Here is a 23,098-nt window from a genome sequence, read left to right as displayed (position 1 = left end):
GTAAGCACAGTGAGATGTGTGGTAATTTGATGATGATGTTGTTGTGAAGTTGTGAAGCTTCTGTGTTTGTGTTTGTGTGCAGGCTTTCTTTGATAAAGAGTACATCACCAGCCACCCTGAGGACACAGAGAAGATCACACAGCTCAAAGACCTGATGCAGGAGCAGGTGAGACATCATCTAACTATGAGCTCACACATGCAGAGCTTCAGCTGAAGGCGTTTAACTTTAACTTACTGATGCAGTGGTTCAACCGACTGAACTGAATGTCCTAACTGTCCTCATGTTAAGTGTCCATTTTAAAGTCCATTGAAGGAGTTTTCGTCACAGAGGATCTCAGTTCAGAGTAAAATGAGTAACACAGCAGCATTATGAGGGAGAGGCAGTAAAGTTCTGATGTTTTATCCCCACAGAAACAACAGCAGTAAGTAGTAAACACTTTGACCTGATGAACAGGAAACAGGATAAACAGGATAAAAGCTGTGAGGACTGAGAATATCTCCACTCTCTTCACACATTAAAAATGTTTTCAGTGACGCTCCGTCCGTTTCCCACAGGTTCACATCCTCGGAGTCGGCCTGGCAGTGCACTGAGAAGCTGGTGCACCCAGAAATGCGCCCCCTGCACAAAAAGCTGATCGATCAGTTCCAGATGATGAGGAGCAGCCTCTGTCACGTGAGTGCAGAGGAACTGTCGCACCAGCAGCTTCTCACTGTTAGGTTTAAACCAGTGAAACTCAAACACACATGTATCAGGGGGCAGTGTGAGTAGTCAGAGCAGTGTTTCTACAGTGTCGTTACAGGGTCTGCCTGGTTTAGACAAAGCTGGATCCGGAGCCAACACACCCAGAGGGATCCTGGCCTCTCACAGCCCAATGAGCCCCGAGAGCTTCAAACTCATGCACCGGCACAGGTCAGCACACACACACACACACACACACACGTTCACAAATGTTCTGCTTTGTCCTCATTGAACGACACACTCATCTGTTCATACTCACACACCCTCATCACACTTTAAAGTCAACACACACCTTTTCTCAGTGGCGTCTCGTCTCTTCACTGAGTCCATCTGTCTCATTAATGATCTTTGCTAATTTTACATGAGAAGCTTTTCCTGCTGCTCTCACTGAATCCTGCTCTGTCTGCTGCACACGTCACGCTGTCTCAATTTCTACCATTCTCTCCCCCTCTCTCTCTCTCTCTCTCTCTCTTCCCATCATACCATCCTGTGTCATTTCTTGCATGGTCTTTGCTGCATCACTCACATTCCTACCAACTTCATTCACTTCCTGCATGTTGTGGTTGTTATTTGGCCTCCTCCTCTCGGTGTTTGGATGTACTCTGCATGGCCCCTGTTTTCCTCCCCCCTTCCTCTCCTCCTCCTCCTTTACCTGCAACTTCTACCCCTCTCCTCGGTTCTCCACCATCCCTCCTTCGTTCCCTCCACCCAGTCCCATAGCTGTTTTGACTCCAGTGCGCAACTCCTCCTCCTCTCTCTCCTCTCACAACTCCAGTGAGATGGGGAACGTCGGTAACCTGCTGATCCTGGCTGACGGCATGGTGGTGGAGCACCCCGAGGACTTCTACCGCATGCAGGTCAGTGGATCCAGCCCAGGAAAATGACTGCAGGAATTCATCGACTTTGTTGTTAAGATTTTGTGTTTTATGGAATTAAAACAAAGATGTGTGGTAGTTTTAAGGAGAATAGAGGTGTAACCTGCTGTATATCATCAATAATAAACACTGCAAACTTTTGTGTGAGTTGTGTTTTCTGTTTCCAGGCAAGCCCCTCCTCCTCCAGTCTTAGCTCCACCCACTCAGCGCCCTCTCAGATGATAAACTCCGCCCCCTCAACCATCAGAGGTGAGACAGAATACACCCACTGTAACATCCATCCATCAGCTCCTCTCAGACGTGTGTGTGTGTGTGTGTTTTTCTTGTGTTAAATTGTCCCTGTGTGTCTCTGCAGTCGGCTCTCCGTCTCTGCCAGACAAATACAGACACAACAGAGAGATGCTGATGCTGCTGCCGCCGCACAGAGAGAGGCCGAGCAGCGCCATGTACACCAACATCACCGAGAACGGACAGGTACGTAGCGACACACCGAGACAAACACCCACGTCTTGATGGAGGCTGAGTGTCTGACATTTTTCTGTCTCTGTCTCTTCAGCCTGCGAACTTCCAGCGAGCGCTGTTCCATCAGGTGATTGGTCCGTGTAAACCCTGCAGTGACCCAAACCTCTCTGTGGCTGAGAAAGGTAGGAGAGCTCACACAGACACACCCAGTCTGCAGGATGATAGAAAAACAGTCCATTTATCTTCTCCACTCCTCCCCCTCTTTCCCTTTCTTTTCTCCCCCCCTCCTCTCCTCCTTTCCTCCCCTCCAGTCCTCACCACCCCCAGTAGTTGGAGTTTGGACAGTGGTACCAGAGAAGCCCTCCCCTTCCTCTCTGCCCACGTTGGCAGTGTCATGGCGCCTCCTGTTCCCCCACGCAACCTGCCTCATGGTATGACACAACTGCTAAGTGTGTGTGTGCATGTGTGTGTGTGTGTGTGCATGTGTGCATGTGTGCATGTGTGTGTGTGTGTGTGTGTCTTGTTCTTTTGCTTGCTCTTGTGGATGTTGATTTTCTTTGGTCTGTGTGGAAAATGTTTCTTCTGACAGTACTGCATATAAACAGGTGTGTGTGTGTGTGTGTGTGTGTGTGTGTGTGGTGTGTGTGTGTGTGTGTGTGTGTGTGGTCCAGCCTTTGTCCAGCTCCCTCAGAGGTGTAGTTGTCTGTGTTTGTATGTCAGAGTGTGTGTGGTGTGGGATATTGTCTCCTCTGACCTGAACCTGCTTTACAGCTGTTACAGGTTTAATCCCAGTGACTCTCCTACATTTGAACTGTATTTCTACTGAGGAAATGTTTCCAGTGAAACCTGTTCACACTGACGTCTGTGGATAATCCTCAGCAGTGTTTGAGTGATGGGGAGGCAGCGCGGGCTGAGCTTCCCTGAAACAACCAAACCCTGGACATTTACATTTCTGAAGGAAAAACAAGAAACTCCATCCACTAACAGTTATTCTGTATCTTCTGAACAACTCAGCACCACAAATGATTGAATTCTATTCACACACATAATCTACACTGGGTGGTGTCAAAAGGTTCAGAGGTGGATGTCTCAGAACTGTTGAAAGTTATTTATTGAATCGATCATAGAAAATCTGCAGGATCATTATTTATCACTTCAAACACCTCCTCTCCCTCACACGCTCCTCCACCTCCTCTCTGCTCCAACCTCCTGCTGCACACTTCTACTTCTCTCTCTTTCTCCTCCTCTCTGTCCCACCTCCTCCTCCTCCTCTTCTTCTCTGGTCTGAGGTGTGTGAGTGTGTATCTCTCTCAGTCAGTCCTGCTGTGTCCCCCCCTGTAGGCCAACACCTGTCGATGCACTTTGATGCTTTCCACCACCAGGTCAGCGACCTCCCTCCAGCTCTCCCCGCGCGCTCCTTAAGAAAGGTACCCTCCTCCTCCTCTTCCTCACTCCTGCTGTTGGTCTGGATGCTTGTCTGTCTGTCTGTCTGTCTGTCTGTCTGTCTGCACTCCCCCAGGAAAAGCACATCAGCAACTGGGTGCATTTTTATTTGTTTGTGTTAAGGTTAAGGTAGATTATTGTACAGGCTCACTGAGTGTTTTGATGACTCATTAATCATTTACACAAAAATAACAGAAGAGATGTGACAGAGCATTTACAACAGGAGGATAAACCCCCAGAGAAAGAATCATTCCCAGCTGACTCTGTGAGCTGTGAGAGCACTGTGTGTCAGCACCAAACAGGAAGGAAGTGCTGAGATTAAAGATCAATACAGGAATCAGCAAAGGAAGTTTCCCCATTGATACACTCTTCTCCTTTTCTGTGTGTTTCCTGCTTTCTGTCCATTCTCCAGTTGTTTAGTTTTTAACCTTCTTGTCCTTTTCCTTTTCTCCCAGGTGACAGTTAGACTCCTAAACACAGTTCTTACTCAGTTCTTACTGTCCTTGTCCTGTACATTGTTTTTATAAATAGACATGTTAAAGAAAAATGCTATGAAATTGTTCATTCTTCTTGTGAAGTGTTGAGATCTCAGTGTGTGCAGACAGAGTCAGTGCAGTGTACAACATCTGGCCTGTCATGTCCTGACATGTTCTGTGTTTGCATTATTTATTTATTTTTAAACAAACTGAAAACAGATTGACCTGCTACCTTCAGCTATTTCATTATGTTTTGTCACATGTTGCAAATGTTGTATTATTGATTATTTAGCTATCATACTCAGATCATCACATTAAAAACCTTTGAATAGAACTGACCTTGTGTTCCCTCTCTTCCTCTCTGTGCCCCCCACCCCCTCTCTTTCTTTCTCTCTCTCCAGTCTCCCCTGCACCCTATACCTGCCTCGCCCACCAGTCCTCAGTCCATCCTGGATGGCAGTAACTCCACCTTGTCAGGCAGCGCCAGCTCTGGAGTCTCCTCCCTCAGTGAGAGCAACTTCGGGGGCCCAGCCTCCTCCTCCGACCCCCCGGCCAGCCGTACAGACACCCTGGAGTCCGTCCCCAGCAGCCAGGCCTGGACCACCGACCAAGAAGACCTCGACTCGCCTTACCAGCCCGTCAGGTACAGTGTCTCTGAGCCTGAAGTCCTGGACGGAGCGAAACCCCCACCCTGCCGCAGCTACTCCGCACCGGGAGGCGTCACCCCGGCTCAGGCCGGGGGCCAAATCCAGCCCCAGGCACCAGGTTCAACCCCCACCGGAGCTCCACAACCACAACCACAACCACAGCAGCAGGACGGGCTGCCGCACCCCCAGCACCACTACTACCACCACCACTTCCACCCACACTACATCCCCCACCACCCGCCTCTTTACCAGCTCCACGAGCCTCCCCCCGCCCTGCCCCCCAAACCCTACCTCAGAGAGGGGTGTATCCCTGAAGAGGACCCCCTTAACACCCAGTCTGCACCTCCACCGCCTCCTGCACCCCGGCCCATGCCACGCAAGATCTCCCAGCCCATAATCGCAGCAACCAAGGATGAGCAAGCTAAAGTGGCGTGGGAGCACGGCATCAGTGAGGAGTAGGACGGCGACTGATGACCTGTAGAAACGAGCAGAATATGAACTCTTTTCAGAGGAGAGAAAGAAAGAGACAGAAGTGAGAGCAAGAGCCAAACTAAAACTAAAACATGAAGTGATGTTGAATCAAACAGTCAGACCCCCCCACCCCCCACCCACTGTCCTGCTCCAATAACCAGACTCAACATAAAGGCTGTGAAGTTAAAGGTTAAAATGATGTGCAGGGTCAGTCTCTCCATTAAACCATGATGCCATCAATACATATTTCTAAATTCTGTCACAGATCTCATGTTAGTTATTGATTTTATTTCCACTCCAACATTAATCAAACATTCATTCAGAAAGGAAAAAGATCTGTAACAGAAAAATATGATCACTGTCGCTCTGATGAGCCGCACTTTAATAAAACAGAGCACCACAACACAGAATTAAGAATTCTAGTCTCCATTTCTATTTATAGAAATGCAGAGAGATGTTACTGAGGTTTGTGCTGAGGGATTATTTAGATGAAGATAAAGTGGTCCTCTGACTGAAAATAAAAGACCAAAACATAAAGTATTACATGCTTCATATTTTCACCTGAGCCCTGAACAACAAGCCAAATAACACAGAGAGGTCATAAATGCATCTGCTTCCTCATTAAATCTTCACGTTACTCCTGAACAAACAGAGCACGGCTGGAAGTGTTTCTTTATGCAAACAGAGCGACAGAGTGCCGACTGAAAGAAGCCATTTTCATCAGACACAATATATTAACAATGAATGAGAGTCTTGATGGAGCCGAAAAGTATTTATATTTTCCAACGAAAGAATCAAAGTGTGTAGATAAATGTAATACAGTATATAGAAGTATATAAATATAATTTATATTTAATCCTTATACTTTTGATGGAAGGTGAAACCTATGTAGAAATATGCAAGTTCAATGGCTTCCTGAGCCAGTAGTAGCTGCTCGATGATACATGACGTGCACTTGTTTAAAACGTGACGATGCCTCACACACAAACATCCGCAGGTTTTAATGTTACATCCAGCAAAGTGAAGGGCACAGAAATGAGCTGATTGAAGGCAGCGATGATGGAAACGACTTGTTAACCTGTGTTTTGTTTTGTTTTTTTTAGCTGAGGTTGTGTCCAAGGGAAGAAGCTGTAAATGTGTGCACGGCATCAGAGAGCTGACATTTATAGGGAACATTAAGAAGATGAACAGACACTTTTTGCCATTTTTTATGAAAGTAATGAACTGTAATGACTGTACATTTTTTAATCAGGGTACTGTTTTGTATGCATGTTCATTCAATGAAAGTTCCAACTTAATCAGAGACTGTGAGCAATGCACAAAGGTGAATTACAGGAAGCACTGGAGGAATGCTGTGCACTGATGTCTTTATAGTTTAGGAAACACAAACACTTCAGTCACCAAGGATGTTAAATCTGCCAGATTTCATCTGTGTGATACGAGTGTAAAGTACTGTGAAGGATAATACTTTGTTTTTTGTTTTAAAAATGTTGAACTTGTTACCACCAGCTCAGACTGTAATCGTCCTGTAACCCACCTAACCACACGTCTCCTTTTTGTTTGAAATGAAAAAAAAAAGAAACTGAACTGTGAACAGCTGTTAGCTCATCTGCTTTAACTTTGTAGCCACCGCTCCTTGTTTCTGTCACAACCATTTGCAAATGCTTGTTGTGTTTCACCTGATGCTGGATCATATTCTCACTATAGCCAGACAAGATATTTTACATGATGAACTGAAACCTTTGTCATATGTACATGTACATGACTGTAACAAAGTACCTGTTAAAGGTACAGGAAACTCAGAATCCTGGATTTGTAACGTAATGCATTGTTAAAGGAGAAGGCTGGTGATATTCTGTTGGCGCTCACACTGTCCTGCTGCCGTAAATACTCAAACACTCTGTTTCCTCCTGTTTGAGTAATGTTTGCTAAAGATACAGTGGCAAGCTGGTTTTGGAAATTGAGCAGTTTAAAGATGAAATAATAGGAACCAATGGGATTAGAGCTGCAAGCCACAGACAGAGAACACCAGCTTTATCCTGCACGTGTCAGTGGCTTTTCCATCAGCATTAATAACAGTGAAGAGTGAAGAGTACTCTACTTATTTAGTGTCGATAGATTCAGGTGTCTCATGCTACCGTAGCGGTAGCTAATGTTACCAGTGTAAAACTGGACTTTAATTTTTCTCAAGTTTGTTTTTGTCCGTTTGGTTTTTACTTGAATATTATTTTCATCTCCTGGTTCCATTGTTGGTTTTAAACAGAGCACTGCTCCTCGCTGTGTGTGTGTCAGCTCTGATGTGTGACAGGATGTGTCACTGTTGGAAAAGCCCAGATGATTAATGACATTAATGGCGGCTGAGTTCCATTCATGTGTGTCAGTCCCGGGGTCCTACATGTCTGCATGCTGCCTCTCTGACCTGACTCATTCAATTGAAAGCAGCCATCATTATCATGTCATTAGCCTCAGGTTTTTCCTGCTCTGACAAAAAGCTGCTTTGCTTTCTTGCAGGTTTAGAGCAGGATGCTGTGACTCAGCAGCAGGTGAGTGTTTCCAAACTGACCATTAGAATGATTTCTTTTTGTCCGTCCCTCTGGACACAGTGATACAGTTTGGATATTTTCAGGGTTGTTGAGGTGGATTGATTTGGTGTAGGAGACAGATGTTTGGTGGGGTTCAGTTTGGGACTAAAGGAACCATGTATTGCCAGAATGATCTCTCTACAGTTCTGTGTTTGTTGTTGTAATACTCATTCCAGCCACAGTACTTTGAGTACTTCATGTTTTGGAAGAACAGACTGCAGTACTAGTACTCACTGGTTTCCAGCTGTGGTGTCATGCACTGACAGCCATTTAAAAATCACTTTGTGGAAGCTTCCTCTTGTTTCTAACAGTGAAATCCGACCAATCAGATGCTAGAAATTACAGACAGGTTTGATTCAGAATGTTAATACTAATGGATGGGTTTGAAGTAGTTGTAGTTGTGTGGGGAATCAGGACAGTTTGGTTCATTTTGACCTTGTTTGACTTGAGAGAGAGAGCGGAGGACTTGTTTGGTGTGATATTATGTTCCAGGCCAATGGTCAGACAGAGTTAAATATATTAAATACACAGGCCTAAGTCCTCATGTCTTCAGAAAACAAACATTACAATTAAGATTATGTTGAGAGAATCAGAGCTCGTCAGTTGAGGATAAACTATGCAAACGTCCCTCACGATCAGATGCTTTTAACATGATGTCCAGTTTGAATTCTTCAGCTGTTTGTTAAAGTTTTACTGAGGTGTTTGTGTGTGAGAGCAGGGACATTTGCTAAAGGTTGGAACTTTAAAAAAAGTGACAAAAGCAAAGAGTCGAGACGCTTGACGTTGTATCCAGTCTGTGAAACAGTCTGAAAAGATTTTTGTGTCTTAGCGATGCACAGGTTAGACTGGCAGTGAGCATGATGTGACACTGAAACCACTGAACACCATTCGCTTTTTTAAATTGAGTTTTTTTGCTTTGTGTAAACGCTGCAGCTGAAAGGAGGAATGTGAAGGGAGAGTCGATGCTCAGTGCACAGAGGAGACGCGATGATTTCTGTGTACATAAACAAGGAGAGTGTATTTATACTGATCATAAAGGGCAAACCTTGTACACATGTAGACTGTGATTGTCTTGCCTTGTACTTTCTGATGTAAAACCGTTTTTAAACCTAGACAACAGCAAACAATACGAGTTCCTTTTGTCTAATTATTCAGATTATTTCAGGGCAGCTGAGGGAGGTTTATTATTATTTTGTGTATTTTGCATCAACGACAAATCCAGACAGTGAGTTACTATGATGGTATTCCTTTGTACAATGATGCTAATAAGTATTTCTTGTATATAAAAGTCTTTATTGTGTTAGCATGGGTATAAACTGTGACGTGTATGACAGTAGATGTAAATACTCACGTTTTTTTTCCTACTCACTAAACAAACTGCTGTGTTGTGGATTCATGATTAATGACAAACATTAAACAATAATGTTTTATTGACACAGCTATGATTCAGCCTGCATTCATTCCACATGTTTAACACATAAAGACTTTAAGACATCCTTTAAGTGAAAATATAATACCAGTAGAAAAAGTGAAGGACTTGGACTCGTCTCATCTTTTTCTGAGCGACTTTGCCCCGTCAAGCCTCAGTGCCTCTCTCTGGATTTATCCTGATGAACCTCCTGAAAAACAAGAGTTTACTCATTGAGATAATAACAACATAAATATTTTATACAGCACATATTTTCCTGTATGGACAGCACTGTCTTTCTTTACCTTGGCTGTAGGTGATGTCTTTTCAGGAGTCACACATTGTCACCTGTAAATCCATACAGCTGATAAATTTCCTCAAGAACACAGAGCAGAGAAAATCATTAGTGTATCAGCTTAACATTACATTTAATTCAAGTAAAATGTGCTTTACATTAGCAAACTAATTCTAAACATGAAGGTTGGTTAATAAGTCATAAGGACATCTTGTCAGTGGGTGAAAAGGTTTTTGTCCAATCAAACATTATTTGCGTGCAATGTGAGCCTGAGCCTAGTTACACATATTTACATATTTATGACAGAGTGAGTCTGCAGGTCCAAAAACCTGAGACCACACTTCTTGAGATATGGCCAAAAACAGATTTTGTGAGGCCACAGTGAGTTTGACTTTTAACCGCCAAAATCTAAACAGTTCATCTTTGAAGGGAGAAAGAAAACAGAATTATCAGACGGAGAAAGCTGAGACGTGCTGCTCTCACTAGAAAAGCAAGACGTCGTCAAATTGTGAGAAGATGAAAAGGATGCTCGGCCTGTTTATACTGAACACAGATAATTAACTCTAGCGTCAGACCTCAGTGGTCAGACTACACCCCCTGCTGGGGAAACTGCACAATTTTGCATAATGCATTCACATTAAATTCAGAGTTTATCACGTGGCTAATAAAATGTTAAACAAACTTATACTATCAAAAGTTAACTGGAAAATTATTTACATTTGTTGGTTCTAATTTTCCCACTGCGGCCACTTTTCTCTCTTTCAGCACAAGTGCAGTGCATGATGGGTTACATTTCTTGGTTAGTGACCATTGGTTGTACACTAAACACTAGCACTAAAACACAGCGTAACATGTAATCCAACATATTCAGATGTGGAGAGCTTCCTGAAGACTCTTCTTGGGCCTGTCTGCATCAACCCCAACTCCCTGCAGAGTGACCTGAACATGTACCAGGCAGGTCGTGGACCACCAGGGCTGAAGGAAAGAGCTCTGTGAGATAGGGAATCAAATATTTTTTCATTGATGTCTGTGTGTCTTTCAAAAGGTGGTAAAGTTTAGGACTCGACATACAGTCATATTAGTTATGTTGACTAATCTGGGCAAAGCATAATGAGTTTTTAGTAGCACAAAGCTTAGTTAATAGTGTAGTAGTTTGTTGTTGGTGTAATTTTCTGACTCTAAGTAGTATGACCCCCTCATCTCATCTTACTGGGCCACAACCACTCTAATGCAGGACTGGCTACCAACAAGAGACCAGCTCATTCTGGAGACGTCTCTGTATTTATTTACGTCTTTATTGATTTTTTTACAACAGTTTTTAAATGAACCTTTCAAAGTGCTTGCATATCATATAATACCCAAGTATTTTATATCAAAATATTTAGAACACTCTGAGACTACTGAGGCACCTGTTTGTCTTAGAGCACTGTGGAAAAATTGAAGTTCAGTATTTCAAAAATTTAAATATATTGTGAAAACACACCTTTACACGTGTCCTGAATTGTTTTGGTGCTTGAGATGGGTTTAAAGTCTGAGCTTCACAAAAGTAGTAGAATGTATGAATGAAGTAAAAGATAAGTGTATAAAACATGTCTACTACGCATATTCAGTGGGCTGCATAACGTGGAAGTAAACCCGGAAGCCAGAACTCACTTTTTGTGTGTCCTTTTTTGAGCGCTGTTTGATTGATTTTGAATTATATATTGCCATGTGTGTTTGTGAATTTAAACTGTTTTCAGTAAAATCTAAAACCGGAACAGAATCGGTCGGCCAATCATTGTTTTTCTTCCAATGTAGCTCACGTATGTCGTCACTAGCGCGACGTGGTTTGTCATTGGCCTACGACCTTCTGGGAGGAGCTCAGAGAGGCGGAGAGAGGAAGTGGAAAACATATTTAAACTAAGTTTGAAGCATTGCCTCTGTTTGCCAGTACTGTGCAAAAACGACGTTACCCTGGAGGTTTGGACGCTAAAACAAACTGGAGCTTCTGTTTTTGTCCAACACGAGTGAAGCTGGACGCTGAACACACCTACCATGCGAAGGTAAGACAAACAGTTAGCGGTTAGCGTTAGCATCAACGTTATCGGAGAGTGCTAGCATTAGCCTCGAGCGTCAGCATTACCTTGTAATATCGTTTAATTCCATTTTCAGTCAATCGCGTGGGACTGCTTGTTTGTATTTTTGTGCTCTCTCCTGGTCATTTTAAGTCAGTTTGTGACCGGTTATCATGTCGATGTGATCATTTTGTGTTTTGCGTCTCTACCTAGCTGTTTTACAAATGGGTGTTAGCTTTAGCATTAGTTGCGAGCGTTAGCATTACCTGGTAACAACATCGTTTAATTCCATTTTCAGTCGTTTATATCGCGTGGGACTGCTTGTTTGTAACTTTGTGCTCTCTCTTGGTCATTTTAAGTCCGTTTATGACCGGTTATCATGTCGATGTGATCATTTTGTGTCTGTGATGGTACTTCATCGTTTTGTGTCTCTACCTAGCTGTTTTACAAATGGCTGTTAGCATTAGCATTAGTTGCGAGCGTTAGCATTAACGCCGAGTGTTAGCATTATCTTTATCTTCTAAATATATCTTTGGGGTTTGTCTCCCCTTGAGGGTTAAAGTGTGTTTGTGTTTGTGTGACTAAGTCCTTCACATTAGTTGTGCACGGTGGTAACTGTTCAGTACTCTGTTTGTTTGCAACTCTGTTTGCATGTCTTTACAATTACTCGGAAGACAGTTTACTGCTTTGTAGTTTTGTGCTCCCTCTTGTTCATTTTCAGTCACTTTATGGCAGATTATCGTGTCGATGTGATCATTTTGTGTCTGTGAAGATATTGCATCGTTTTGCGTCTCCAGCTGGCTGTTTTACATCTGCTTATGTGCAGCTTCTTTGCGGTTATTTTTGCCTCATATTGTGTCTTTGTAGTTTTGTGTCTATTCCTGATCATTTAATGTTCCTTTGTGGCCATTTTGCGTTTCACCGTGGCAGTTATGCATCTCATTGTGTCTCATGTATCCACTGATCCGCTGTTGTGTATATTGTTGAAATTTGTTTGCGGTGACTTGAGGCCTTATTCAGCTCAGTTTTGTTTTAAATACAAGCTTGAAAACTGGATTTTAACTCTGCTGCTCCACAGGTTTTAAGCCTCAGGAGTAGGTCACAATGTATGAGCTGAGATGATTGTTAGAAATTATTATCAAAACAATTTTAAAATTGTTTTTCCTCTCTCGAGCTCAGTAAAGTCATATTCTACTAACTTCATTCATTCATTCACCTCAAAACACAAAGTATGGTTCAAGGTTCCTCTGTTTAGTTTTCAGTGTTGTATTCTTCACTGTTCAAGTTTTGGAGGTGTACTGTTCTTTATTAATGAGGTTCTTTGGTTTTCAAGTGTTGTACTTGTGTTTTGCAGGTTTACTGGTTCAGATGCTGCAGCCTGGACAGAAGCTCTCACCTTATAAACCAAACAGGTATGTGTCCAAAGATTTACCCCGTCTGGAAAAATGTGTTGATGAGCTGAATTATTAATGTCAGTCAAAACTCATAATAATTGTCAGTTAATTTTCTGCCTGTGGACTAAAGTATAATTAAAGATACCACAAGTTAAAACCCTGCTTTCAAAAATGTACTTAAGTTCCTATCATGCAGTTCACAGTAATGTACATGATTCCTCCAGTGATTATTTGACAATTAATATAGAAATTTAATATAGAATTATTTATTTATTTAAGATAATCATGTTAGTAAATTTTTCCCAAGTATGTATTGAGTCTTAAAGGTGTGATGCCTTTTCTTGTCATGTGTGCCAGTAAACAAACTGTTTTCTGAGACACTCCTCTAATGTTTGGAAAATGTTCTGGTTCGGCTGTGATGTTGAATATTTATGTGTATTTTGAGGTTAAACTGTTGATGAGGAATAGGTCATAATGTATTGACCATTTTCCTTTGTATGTTTCTCTTTTTATTTCCTCCAGGTGTCTCCACTTCATCCAGGATCACAGAGTCTTCATTGTTTGAAACCAGGACAGAGGCCTCCAGGTAATTCACAGCTTTACATCAACACAGAGCACTGACATTAAATTCTACAGAAAACAGAAAATATTGGCGTCAAAATTTTGAATAATACAAACTCCAACACTTACCTTTGTTTAAGCAGCATGTCTTATAAAGTTAAATGAAAACGTAAACAAGTAAATAGCTCCCTAAAGTTTTCCAAAATGTCAAAATAACTGAAATGTTATTTAATCTTTCACTTATCTTTGTTTTAAGTTCAAACAAAAAACAAAAGTGCAGGGAGCTCCCAGGCTCAGCAGCATCTCTTATAACGGTAACTGAAATTTTACATAGATAAATAAATTCACAAGAAATTCACCATCTTTAAAGGCGCCTTCTTCTTCTGATTCAGAAGGCCCTTGATGTCACTGGTGATCCAGGGCTTGTTGTTTGCATAGCAGCGTACAGTTTTAACCGGAACAACAACGTCCATCCAGAAGCTGATGTAGTCAGTAGCGCAGTCAACAACCTGCGACCCCCGCAGTGCATCCTAGTCTGTGGTTCCAAAACAGTCTCTCAGAGCCTGCTCTGCCTCAGGAGACCACTTCCTGAATGAGGTGTGGTTGTGGGTAGCTTCCTCACTCTTGCTTTGTGGAGCAGAATGAGGCTGTGATCTGCTTTCCCCGGTGCAGGCAGCGGGGTGGCGCTGTATGCGTCCGTTACGTTAGCATACAGTAGGTCAATGGTCCTGTTTCCCCTGGTGTTACAGTCCACATACTGGTAGAAAGCAGGTAGTGTTTTGTCCAATGTCACATGGTTGAAGTCCCCAGAGATGAACACACGCGCCTCCGGGTGCTGTGGTAAGCAATACTAACGGAGAGGGTGTGTTTAACGTCATCTGAGCACGACGGTGATGCGGTCAGGACCGAGGCGCTTGTGAGTTTATTGTTTATGGCGTAGTAATATTTGTAGTGGTGAGTAAGGTGTGCTGTCATGCTGATTGGAGCACGTTCTAAATGTCTTGTGGACCAATCAGATGGCTCGGTCGGAGCTACTTGTTGTATAATTGTAGTTGAGCAACGGCGGAGTGGATGACGTCGCTCGCGTCGGCACGTGGAGGAATGTAAACAATAACAACAATGGCGTCCAATCTCTCTGGGCAGGGACGGAGGCTTACAGCCGAGAGTCCGGTGTCCCTGCAGCAGCTGGGGATTTTAATGTCCAGCTTGTGTTTACATATAAAGCGAGTCCTCGTCCTTCCCGCTTCCCGCAGGCTTTCGTGTCTCTGTCCGCTCTGACTGTACTGAAACCGGGTAGCTCCACGTTAGCATCCGGGATGCTAGACCTGAGCCATGTTTCAGAGAGGCACACCAGACTGCACTCTCTGTAGGTCCTGATGTTTTTCACCAGCGCAGCCAGTTCGTCGATCTTATTCGGTAGTGCGTTCACATTACCCTCCTCACCTCGTCAGGTAAATGGGGAACCACCCCGGCGCGCGACCACGTTGTCAGAGCAACACGTGATTCCCTCGAATAAACGAGTCTTGGTGTGAACAAGAAAATCCATTTCCATAGGCTGGAATAACACAGAGTAGAAAAAGAGCAAAAATAAACAGTAAATAAAGAGAAAACTGTGAAAAAAGAGCAAGGCACACGGAGCTGCTGAAATCGCTGCCACTCGCGCCGGCGCCGGATATTAAATAAACAAATAGCTTCCTGAAGTTTTATGAAATTAATAAAACAAAGTAAAATGTGCATACATAGATCTGCTCTCCAGAGTTTCTCCACCTGGTAAAACTTTGTCTCCTCCTCATGCTCGGCTGTCACTGCTGACTGGCTGTTACCGGTGCCGTGGCTCTGCCTGTAACCAATCCCATAAACAAATAACTTTGTTTAAATGCCTTTAAGCATATGTTTATTAAGCAGCTTTTCAGATTTGCAACATGTTAAAGGTTTTTTTATCTTAAACAAAGACATTTTGTTTTAAAATTCTAACAGAAAGTGCAGGGAGCTCCCAGGCTCAGCAGCATCTCTTATAACGGTAACTGAAATTTTACATAGATAAATAAATTCACAAGAAATTCACCATCTTTAAAGGCGCCTTCTTCTGATTCAGAAGGCCCTTGATGTCACTGGTGATCCAGGGCTTGTTGTTTGCATAGCAGCGTACAGTTTTAACCGGAACAACAACGTCCATCCAGAAGCTGATGTAGTCAGTAGCGCAGTCAACAACCTGCGACCCCCGCAGTGCATCCTAGTCTGTGGTTCCAAAACAGTCTCTCAGAGCCTGCTCTGCCTCAGGAGACCACTTCCTGAATGAGGTGTGGTTGTGGGTAGCTTCCTCACTCTTGCTTTGTGGAGCAGAATGAGGTTGTGATCTGCTTTCCCCGGTGCAGGCAGCGGGGTGTAGCTGTATGCGTCCGTTACGTTAGCATACAGTAGGTCAATGGTCCTGTTTCCCCTGGTGTTACAGTCCACATACTGGTAGAAAGCAGGTAGTGTTTTGTCCAATGTCACATGGTTGAAGTCCCCAGAGATGAACACACGCGCCTCCGGGTGCTGTGGTAAGCAATACTAACGGAGAGGGTGTGTTTAACGTCATCTGAGCACGACGGTGATGCGGTCAGGACCGAGGCGCTTGTGAGTTTAATGTTTATGGCGGAGTAATATTTGTAGTAGTGAGTAAGGTGTGCTGTCATGCTGATTGGAGCACGTTCTAAATGTCTTGTGGACCAATCAGATGGCTCGGTTCGAACTACTTGTTGTATAATTGTAGTTGAGCAACGGCGGAGTGGATGACGTCGCTCGCGTCGGCACGTGGAGGAATGTAAACAATAACAACAATGGCGTCCAATCTCTCTGGGCAGGGACGGAGGCTTACAGCCGAGAGTCCGGTGTCCCTGCAGCAGCTGGGGATTTTAATGTCCAGCTTGTGTTTACATATAAAGCGAGTCCTCGTCCTTCCCGCTTCCCGCAGGCTTTCGTGTCTCTGTCCGCTCTGACTGTACTGAAACCGGGTAGCTCCACGTTAGCATCCGGGATGCTAGACCTGAGCCATGTTTCAGAGAGGCACACCAGACTGCACTCTCTGTAGGTCCTGATGTTTTTCACCAGCGCAGCCAGTTCGTCGATCTTATTCGGTAGTGCGTTCACATTACCCTCCTCACCTCGTCAGGTAAATGGGGAACCACCCCGGCGCGCGACCACGTTGTCAGAGCAACACGTGATTCCCTCGAATAAACGAGTCTTGGTGTGAACAAGAAAATCCATTTCCATAGGCTGGAATAACACAGAGTAGAAAAAGAGCAAAAATAAACAGTAAATAAAGAGAAAACTGTGAAAAAAGAGCAAGGCACACGGAGCTGCTGAAATCGCTGCCACTCGCGCCGGCGCCGGATATTAAATAAACAAATAGCTTCCTGAAGTTTTATGAAATTAATAAAACAAAGTAAAATGTGCATACATAGATCTGCTCTCCAGAGTTTCTCCACCTGGTAAAACTTTGTCTCCTCCTCATGCTCGGCTGTCACTGCTGACTGGCTGTTACCGGTGCCGTGGCTCTGCCTGTAACCAATCCCATAAACAAATAACTTTGTTTAAATGCCTTTAAGCATATGTTTATTAAGCAGCTTTTCAGATTTGCAACATGTTAAAGGTTTTTTTATCTTAAACAAAGACATTTTGTTTTAAAATTCTAACAGAAAGTGCAGGGAGCTCCCAGGCTCAGCAGCATCTCTTATAACGGTAACTGAAATTTTACATAGATAAATAAATTCACAAGAAATTCACCATCTTTAAAGGCGCCTTCTTCTGATTCAGAAGGCCCTTGATGTCACTGGTGATCCAGGGCTTGTTGTTTGCATAGCAGCGTACAGTTTTAACCGGAACAACAACGTCCATCCAGAAGCTGATGTAGTCAGTAGCGCAGTCAACAACCTGCGACCCCCGCAGTGCATCCTAGTCTGTGGTTCCAAAACAGTCTCTCAGAGCCTGCTCTGCCTCAGGAGACCACTTCCTGAATGAGGTGTGGTTGTGGGTAGCTTCCTCACTCTTGCTTTGTGGAGCAGAATGAGGTTGTGATCTGCTTTCCCCGGTGCAGGCAGCGGGGTGTAGCTGTATGCGTCCGTTACGTTAGCATACAGTAGGTCAATGGTCCTGTTTCCCCTGGTGTTACAGTCCACATACTGGTAGAAAGCAGGTAGTGTTTTGTCCAATGTCACATGGTTGAAGTCCCCAGAGATGAACACACGCGCCTCCGGGTGCTGTGGTAAGCAATACTAACGGAGAGGGTGTGTTTAACGTCATCTGAGCACGACGGTGATGCGGTCAGGACCGAGGCGCTTGTGAGTTTAATGTTTATGGCGGAGTAATATTTGTAGTAGTGAGTAAGGTGTGCTGTCATGCTGATTGGAGCACGTTCTAAATGTCTTGTGGACCAATCAGATGGCTCGGTTCGAACTACTTGTTGTATAATTGTAGTTGAGCAACGGCGGAGTGGATGACGTCGCTCGCGTCGGCACGTGGAGGAATGTAAACAATAACAACAATGGCGTCCAATCTCTCTGGGCAGGGACGGAGGCTTACAGCCGAGAGTCCGGTGTCCCTGCAGCAGCTGGGGATTTTATTGTCCAGCTTGTGTTTACATATAAAGCGAGTCCTCGTCCTTCCCGCTTCCCGCAGGCTTTCGTGTCTCTGTCCGCTCTGACTGTACTGAAACCGGGTAGCTCCACGTTAGCATCCGGGATGCTAGACCTGAGCCATGTTTCAGAGAAGCACACCAGACTGCACTCTCTGTAGGTCCTGATGTTTTTCACCAGCGCAGCCAGTTCGTCGATCTTATTCGGTAGTGCGTTCACATTACCCTCCTCACCTCGTCAGGTAAATGGGGAACCACCCCGGCGCGCGACCACGTTGTCAGAGCAACACGTGATTTCCTCGAATAAACGAGTCTTGGTGTGAACAAGAAAATCCATTTCCATAGGCTGGAATAACACAGAGTAGAAAAAGAGCAAAAATAAACAGTAAATAAAGAGAAAACAGTGAAAAAAGAGCAAGGCACACGGAGCTGCTGAAATCGCTGCCACTCGCGTCGGCGCCGGATATTAAATAAACAAATAGCTTCCTGAAGTTTTAATAGGTGATAGTAATAAGTAATGGTGAAAGGAATCTAATATTAGAGGTAACAGTAAAGGTAATATGTGATAAAAGCAATACAGAAGTAATAGTAATCCAAAATAGAAGTAAAAATGTCACGTTATGGTGGGACATCGAAAATGTCAAAAGACGCCACAGTACAGTAAGACATCAAAGTGATTTGTTAAATGTTCTGGTTCGGCTGTGATACTGAATATTTATGTGTATTTTGAGGTTAAACTGTTGATGAGGAATAGGTCATAATGTATTGACCATTTTCCTTTGTATATTTCTCTTTTTCAGGTGTCTCCACTTTGTCCACGATCGCAGAGACATGGTCCATGATCAGAGACATTGTCCCATGCTTCTCAGAGACCTTGCGATAGAATTGGCGGAGACGGGGGTCACCGATTTGACGGCACTGCCTGTAATCACAGAGACGTAGTCCACGAGTCTTTGTACAATGAAGAAGTTCTGTGAGACCAGGATAGAGGCCTCCAGGTAATTCACCAACAGCTTTACATCAACTGTCCAACACAGAGACTGACATTAAGGGGACTGGGACTGGGATGGCCAGTTTATCTGTAAATATTTAAGAATTTGGACTCTTCCAGTTTTAAACAGCCATATAACAGCCTACACAGCACAAACTGTTTAAACCAACAAGTATATTTTATTAGAAGCAGTCAGCATGACTGAACTCCCTGAGAAATGTCTGCTGAGACATGTTGGAGTTGTGCTAAAAGCTAATATGTGGCTTGATGAAGGAAAGAGTCTGACAACATTATGATATGATTCCTACAGAGACAGAGCTTTTTATTAAAGAGGAAGATCCTTCTTGTTTGACCAGAAACATCACTGTATATCACCACCAGACTCCATTGATAAAAACAGGGATTTTACCGAGCAGAGCACAGGAATTGTTAATCCGCTGCTGCTGCCATCTTTTAGTTTGTTTGTGTTATTGTGTGCTACTTTTGCTTAATGTAAAGTATCTGATTACTTCTTCCACCACTGAAGGTCACACAATAACACAAACACACTAACAGATGGAGGCAGTGGTATTCCAGCAGCTCCTGTGTTCTGCTCAGTTAAATTCCTGTTTTTGTAAACAGAGTCTGGTACTGATATGTAGTGATGTTTCTGGTTAAACAGAAAGTCAGTTGAAGAAATGAAGGTAGTTACGAGGCTAAACATATGTCTGGTAGTTTTTCTATATCCAGTGTTAACTCTGGTTGGCAGCTTCACCCAGTATCAGTGAAGCCACTGAAGAGCAGTTCAATTTATCTTGTCCTGTGTGATTCATGGCCACAACACAACCTCACTGCTACAAGTGTTTATTCATGGTTTTGTTGTTGTCTTTGTGTCTGTAGACTGGGCTCCTACACTTGGATTTTTGTTTACTTAATGCAAATATTTTGTCCCTAAAATCAGTGAACAATAATGAAAAATAACCATGATCTCAATATTGATCAGAATAATGAATGATGCAGCCACTTTAAGTAAAGACAGAAAACTTACCTGGCTGAGTTATATACATTTATTGTCAGCGTTTTGTGTCTTTGTAGTTGTTTTGTAACCATATAGTGTTTTTGGGTTTGGTAATCTATGCATGGTCATCCATCAATCCCTTGTTGTGTATATCAATGATTAGTCATTTGTTTGGACTTGGTGCTTGATTGAGCAGTTTGGTGTTAAAGGCTTGAAAACTTCATTTTATCTTTGTTCTCCTCCACAATGTCTGAGCTGAGATCACAGTTAGAAATCATTACACCAACGTTTAAAATTGTCTGAATGCTTTCTCTTTTAGGTCAGTCAGGTTTTATTTGTAATTGTCAAGGCTTTAGTGTTTAGTTTTCACCGTCATGTTCTCCCACACTGTGTGGTTTTTAGTGGTGAAAACGTTCCATTACTTTGTTGTATTAGTTTATCATTCAAGTGTTGTGCTTGTGTTTTTCAGGTCGACTTGTTCAGCTGCTGCAGCTCGGACAGAAACACGATCATCACCTCACTGGTCAACAGGTATGTGTCTGAAACATTTACCCAGTCTGAAAAATATGTGTTGATGAGCTGAATTATTAATGTCAGCAATCGCTTCTGCTTTTTCATCACTGTCGCTGGTTAAATCCCAGCTCACACCTTGGTACTTAATGAATTTACTACTGAATATAATGAGCTGAATGATCTTGTCCATTAAATGTGAAAAAGTACCGTAAAAACTGTAATCGCTCAGAGCTCAAGGTGATGTTTTGTTTGATCAACAGTATTTAATATTTATCATATGACAAAGAAAACTGTTAAATTCTCACCTCAAGCTTCTGTCTTCAAGCAAATATTTGTCATTCTTGGTTTAAAATATGTATCAGTATAGTTGTCAATGTTTTGTCTTTGGACAAATTGACTGTAGCTCTTCAGTGATTAGTTGATAAACAAACAATATTTGTTGTTGTTGTTATTCAGGAGGTGATGACAGTAAACTGTTGATTTTCTGAAACAGCCTCTAATGTTTGTTAAATGTTGTGGTTCAGCTGTGATGTTGAATATTTCTCTGTGTTTTCATGGTTAAACTGTTGGTGAGGAATAGGTAGCAGTGTATTGATCATTTTCCTTTCTCTGTGATTTCCTCCAGGTGTCTCCACTTCGTCCACGACATCGAGTCTTCATACAGAAGTTGTTTGAGACCAGGACAGAGGCCTCCAGGTAATTCACCAACAGCTTTACATCAACTGTTCAACACAGAGACTGACAATACATTATAGATCTGCAGTCACTGATCTGAGGTCTGAGCAGTTTGATTTGTCACAAACAGACTGAACTTATTATTACAGTTTGTTAACAGAGTTCATGAATGTTCAGTTTCACACTACAAACTCATTTTGCTTCTGTCAGTGCAGCTTCTTCTGTCTTTGTGTACAAAGCTGATTTAACTCTTGGACTAGTTCTGATTAGTCCAGAACCAGTTAGTCCACACTCTGGTTTCTTTATAGATTTAGTCTTTTACTTCTCTGTCTTTTGACAGTTTGAAGTTCAATACCCAGAAACTCGCTGTGCTTTTATTTTGATGGGCTAAAAGTCACATCTTTGTGTTAATGTTTGTTGTGTTTTTCTCCACAGGATTAAAACTTGAACCATTAAACCACAGAGAGAAGAGACAGACATGAAGACATTTTCAGAAGGTCAGTGTTTATTCTTTTCAGTCTGACTCTGTCATTATCTCAGCTTCAGTGATTTGTCAGTTTTAAAAATAATGCAAAAAATAAGTCTGAACAATATGTATTACAACATGCATATACATATATATAAAACAGAAAAAAAACCTTAGTTTAGAATAGAATGGAAATCTCTAGGACTAAAAAAGTAAGTATAAAATCATGTAAAAATACACTTTAAACCTTAGAGGAATGTAAAATATCAGTTTACAAACTTAAATAAATGTCAGAATAACTCAAAGCCATAAAAAGTTAAGTACAAAACCTAAATATAAATAGATAAATATAAACCTTCAAAAATATATTTAGAACAAAAAGTAGGAAAAAAAATAATTAAAAACCCTTATGTCTGAATAATGACTGTAAAACCTTTAAAAAGTTAAAACATGCGAATCATCATTTGACCACAAGGAGACGCTGGTTAGAGCTGGTTGGGGTTAATGTAGTTCCAAAGATGAACATGTCAGCTCAGCCTCTTTGTGATTATTAACTGCTTGTGATGCACTTGAATGTTTTTCATATTAGTCTCTAGAAAATGTGCCAATGACTACATTACATATGATGGAAACCAACAGTTCACACCAGTGAGATGGTGGAGGTCTTTCATTTCCTTAACAGCTTTGTAACACTTTCTTTCTTTCATCCCCTTCAGGTCTTCAGCTGCATCGTCTTCCCCTGCAGAGACAAGAACACATGTTAACCACAGAGGTACATGAACAGTGTATTAGATCCAGGAAAACTACTGAAACTGCTTTACTGCACAGTACTTGAAAAGGTAAATGAAAATCTAAATTTCAAGCCTATGAGAGACAGTTTTTACCTTTCCTCATGTTTCTTTTTAGAAATTACTAAATAAAATACTTAGTTACGTAAATAAATTTTACTAATACTGTTTTTTTTGATGCTTTTGGAATACTGACTGTTTTTCCTTTCTATACCATGACATGCAGCTTAAGTTAAAGAAATTGCCTTAAAACAACTATCTTACCTTTGTCTTACACAGACAACCCACAAACTCTGTAGATCTGTGAAACTTATATTTCCCTATTTTTAATACTGCAATATCAGTACTCTAATTCAATATACTACTGTATACATAGCCTTGTTTGTAATTTGTTGTTCCTGAATTTCCCCCTTTTGATAAATGATTATCTTACGCTTACTCTCTTAATAAATACTTTTGAATACTCAACAGTTTCGTAGTCTGTCGAATATTTTTGGATGAATGCCACCTATACCTCATACGTTTTCACCTGTGACCGTTTTTGATGCCATACTATACTATGACTTTTTTGGGTGATTTTTGATGCCATACTATTCTATGACTTTTTTAGGTGATTTTTGATGACATACTATACTATGACTTTTTT

The 23,098-nt window shown here is 42.3% G+C and overlaps 1 protein-coding gene and 3 long non-coding RNA genes across 4 annotated transcripts in view; 2 read left to right on the top strand and 2 right to left on the bottom strand.

Moving 5' to 3' along the window:
- LOC108889745 (dedicator of cytokinesis protein 3-like) overlaps positions 1 to 9,133 on the top strand; it is a 144,103-nt gene extending 134,970 nt beyond the window's left edge. The window contains 11 exon segments of the mRNA XM_051067373.1: positions 83 to 166; positions 556 to 588; positions 590 to 673; positions 801 to 910; positions 1,452 to 1,596; positions 1,782 to 1,863; positions 1,970 to 2,088; positions 2,171 to 2,258; positions 2,388 to 2,507; positions 3,418 to 3,503; positions 4,397 to 9,133. Coding sequence (XP_050923330.1) covers positions 83 to 166; positions 556 to 588; positions 590 to 673; positions 801 to 910; positions 1,452 to 1,596; positions 1,782 to 1,863; positions 1,970 to 2,088; positions 2,171 to 2,258; positions 2,388 to 2,507; positions 3,418 to 3,503; positions 4,397 to 5,101 — 1,656 coding nt within the window. The 3' untranslated portion in view covers positions 5,102 to 9,133.
- LOC108889749 (uncharacterized) lies at positions 7,763 to 10,837 on the bottom strand. Its single transcript, XR_001962045.2, has 2 exons — positions 9,409 to 10,837; positions 7,763 to 9,314 (listed from the first exon to the last, which is right to left on the bottom strand). It is a non-coding gene; the product is annotated as an uncharacterized LOC108889749 (long non-coding RNA).
- LOC108889734 (uncharacterized) lies at positions 10,831 to 22,462 on the top strand. Its single transcript, XR_007809789.1, has 8 exons — positions 10,831 to 11,440; positions 12,807 to 12,864; positions 13,369 to 13,432; positions 18,823 to 19,020; positions 20,480 to 20,541; positions 21,149 to 21,219; positions 21,634 to 21,695; positions 22,381 to 22,462. It is a non-coding gene; the product is annotated as an uncharacterized LOC108889734 (long non-coding RNA).
- Positions 13,339 to 18,801, bottom strand: LOC108889732 (uncharacterized). Its single transcript, XR_001962040.2, has 6 exons — positions 17,176 to 18,801; positions 16,850 to 16,950; positions 15,473 to 16,665; positions 15,147 to 15,247; positions 13,767 to 14,962; positions 13,339 to 13,476 (listed from the first exon to the last, which is right to left on the bottom strand). It is a non-coding gene; the product is annotated as an uncharacterized LOC108889732 (long non-coding RNA).
- Positions 22,463 to 23,098: the final 636 nt, after the last annotated feature.

This window comes from Lates calcarifer, unplaced genomic scaffold, assembly GCF_001640805.2.
Source record: "Lates calcarifer isolate ASB-BC8 unplaced genomic scaffold, TLL_Latcal_v3 _unitig_1631_quiver_445, whole genome shotgun sequence".
Classification (NCBI taxonomy): Eukaryota; Metazoa; Chordata; class Actinopteri; family Centropomidae; genus Lates; species Lates calcarifer.
Note: the sequence above shows the minus strand (reverse complement) of the source record. Positions and strands in the feature narration are given on the sequence as shown.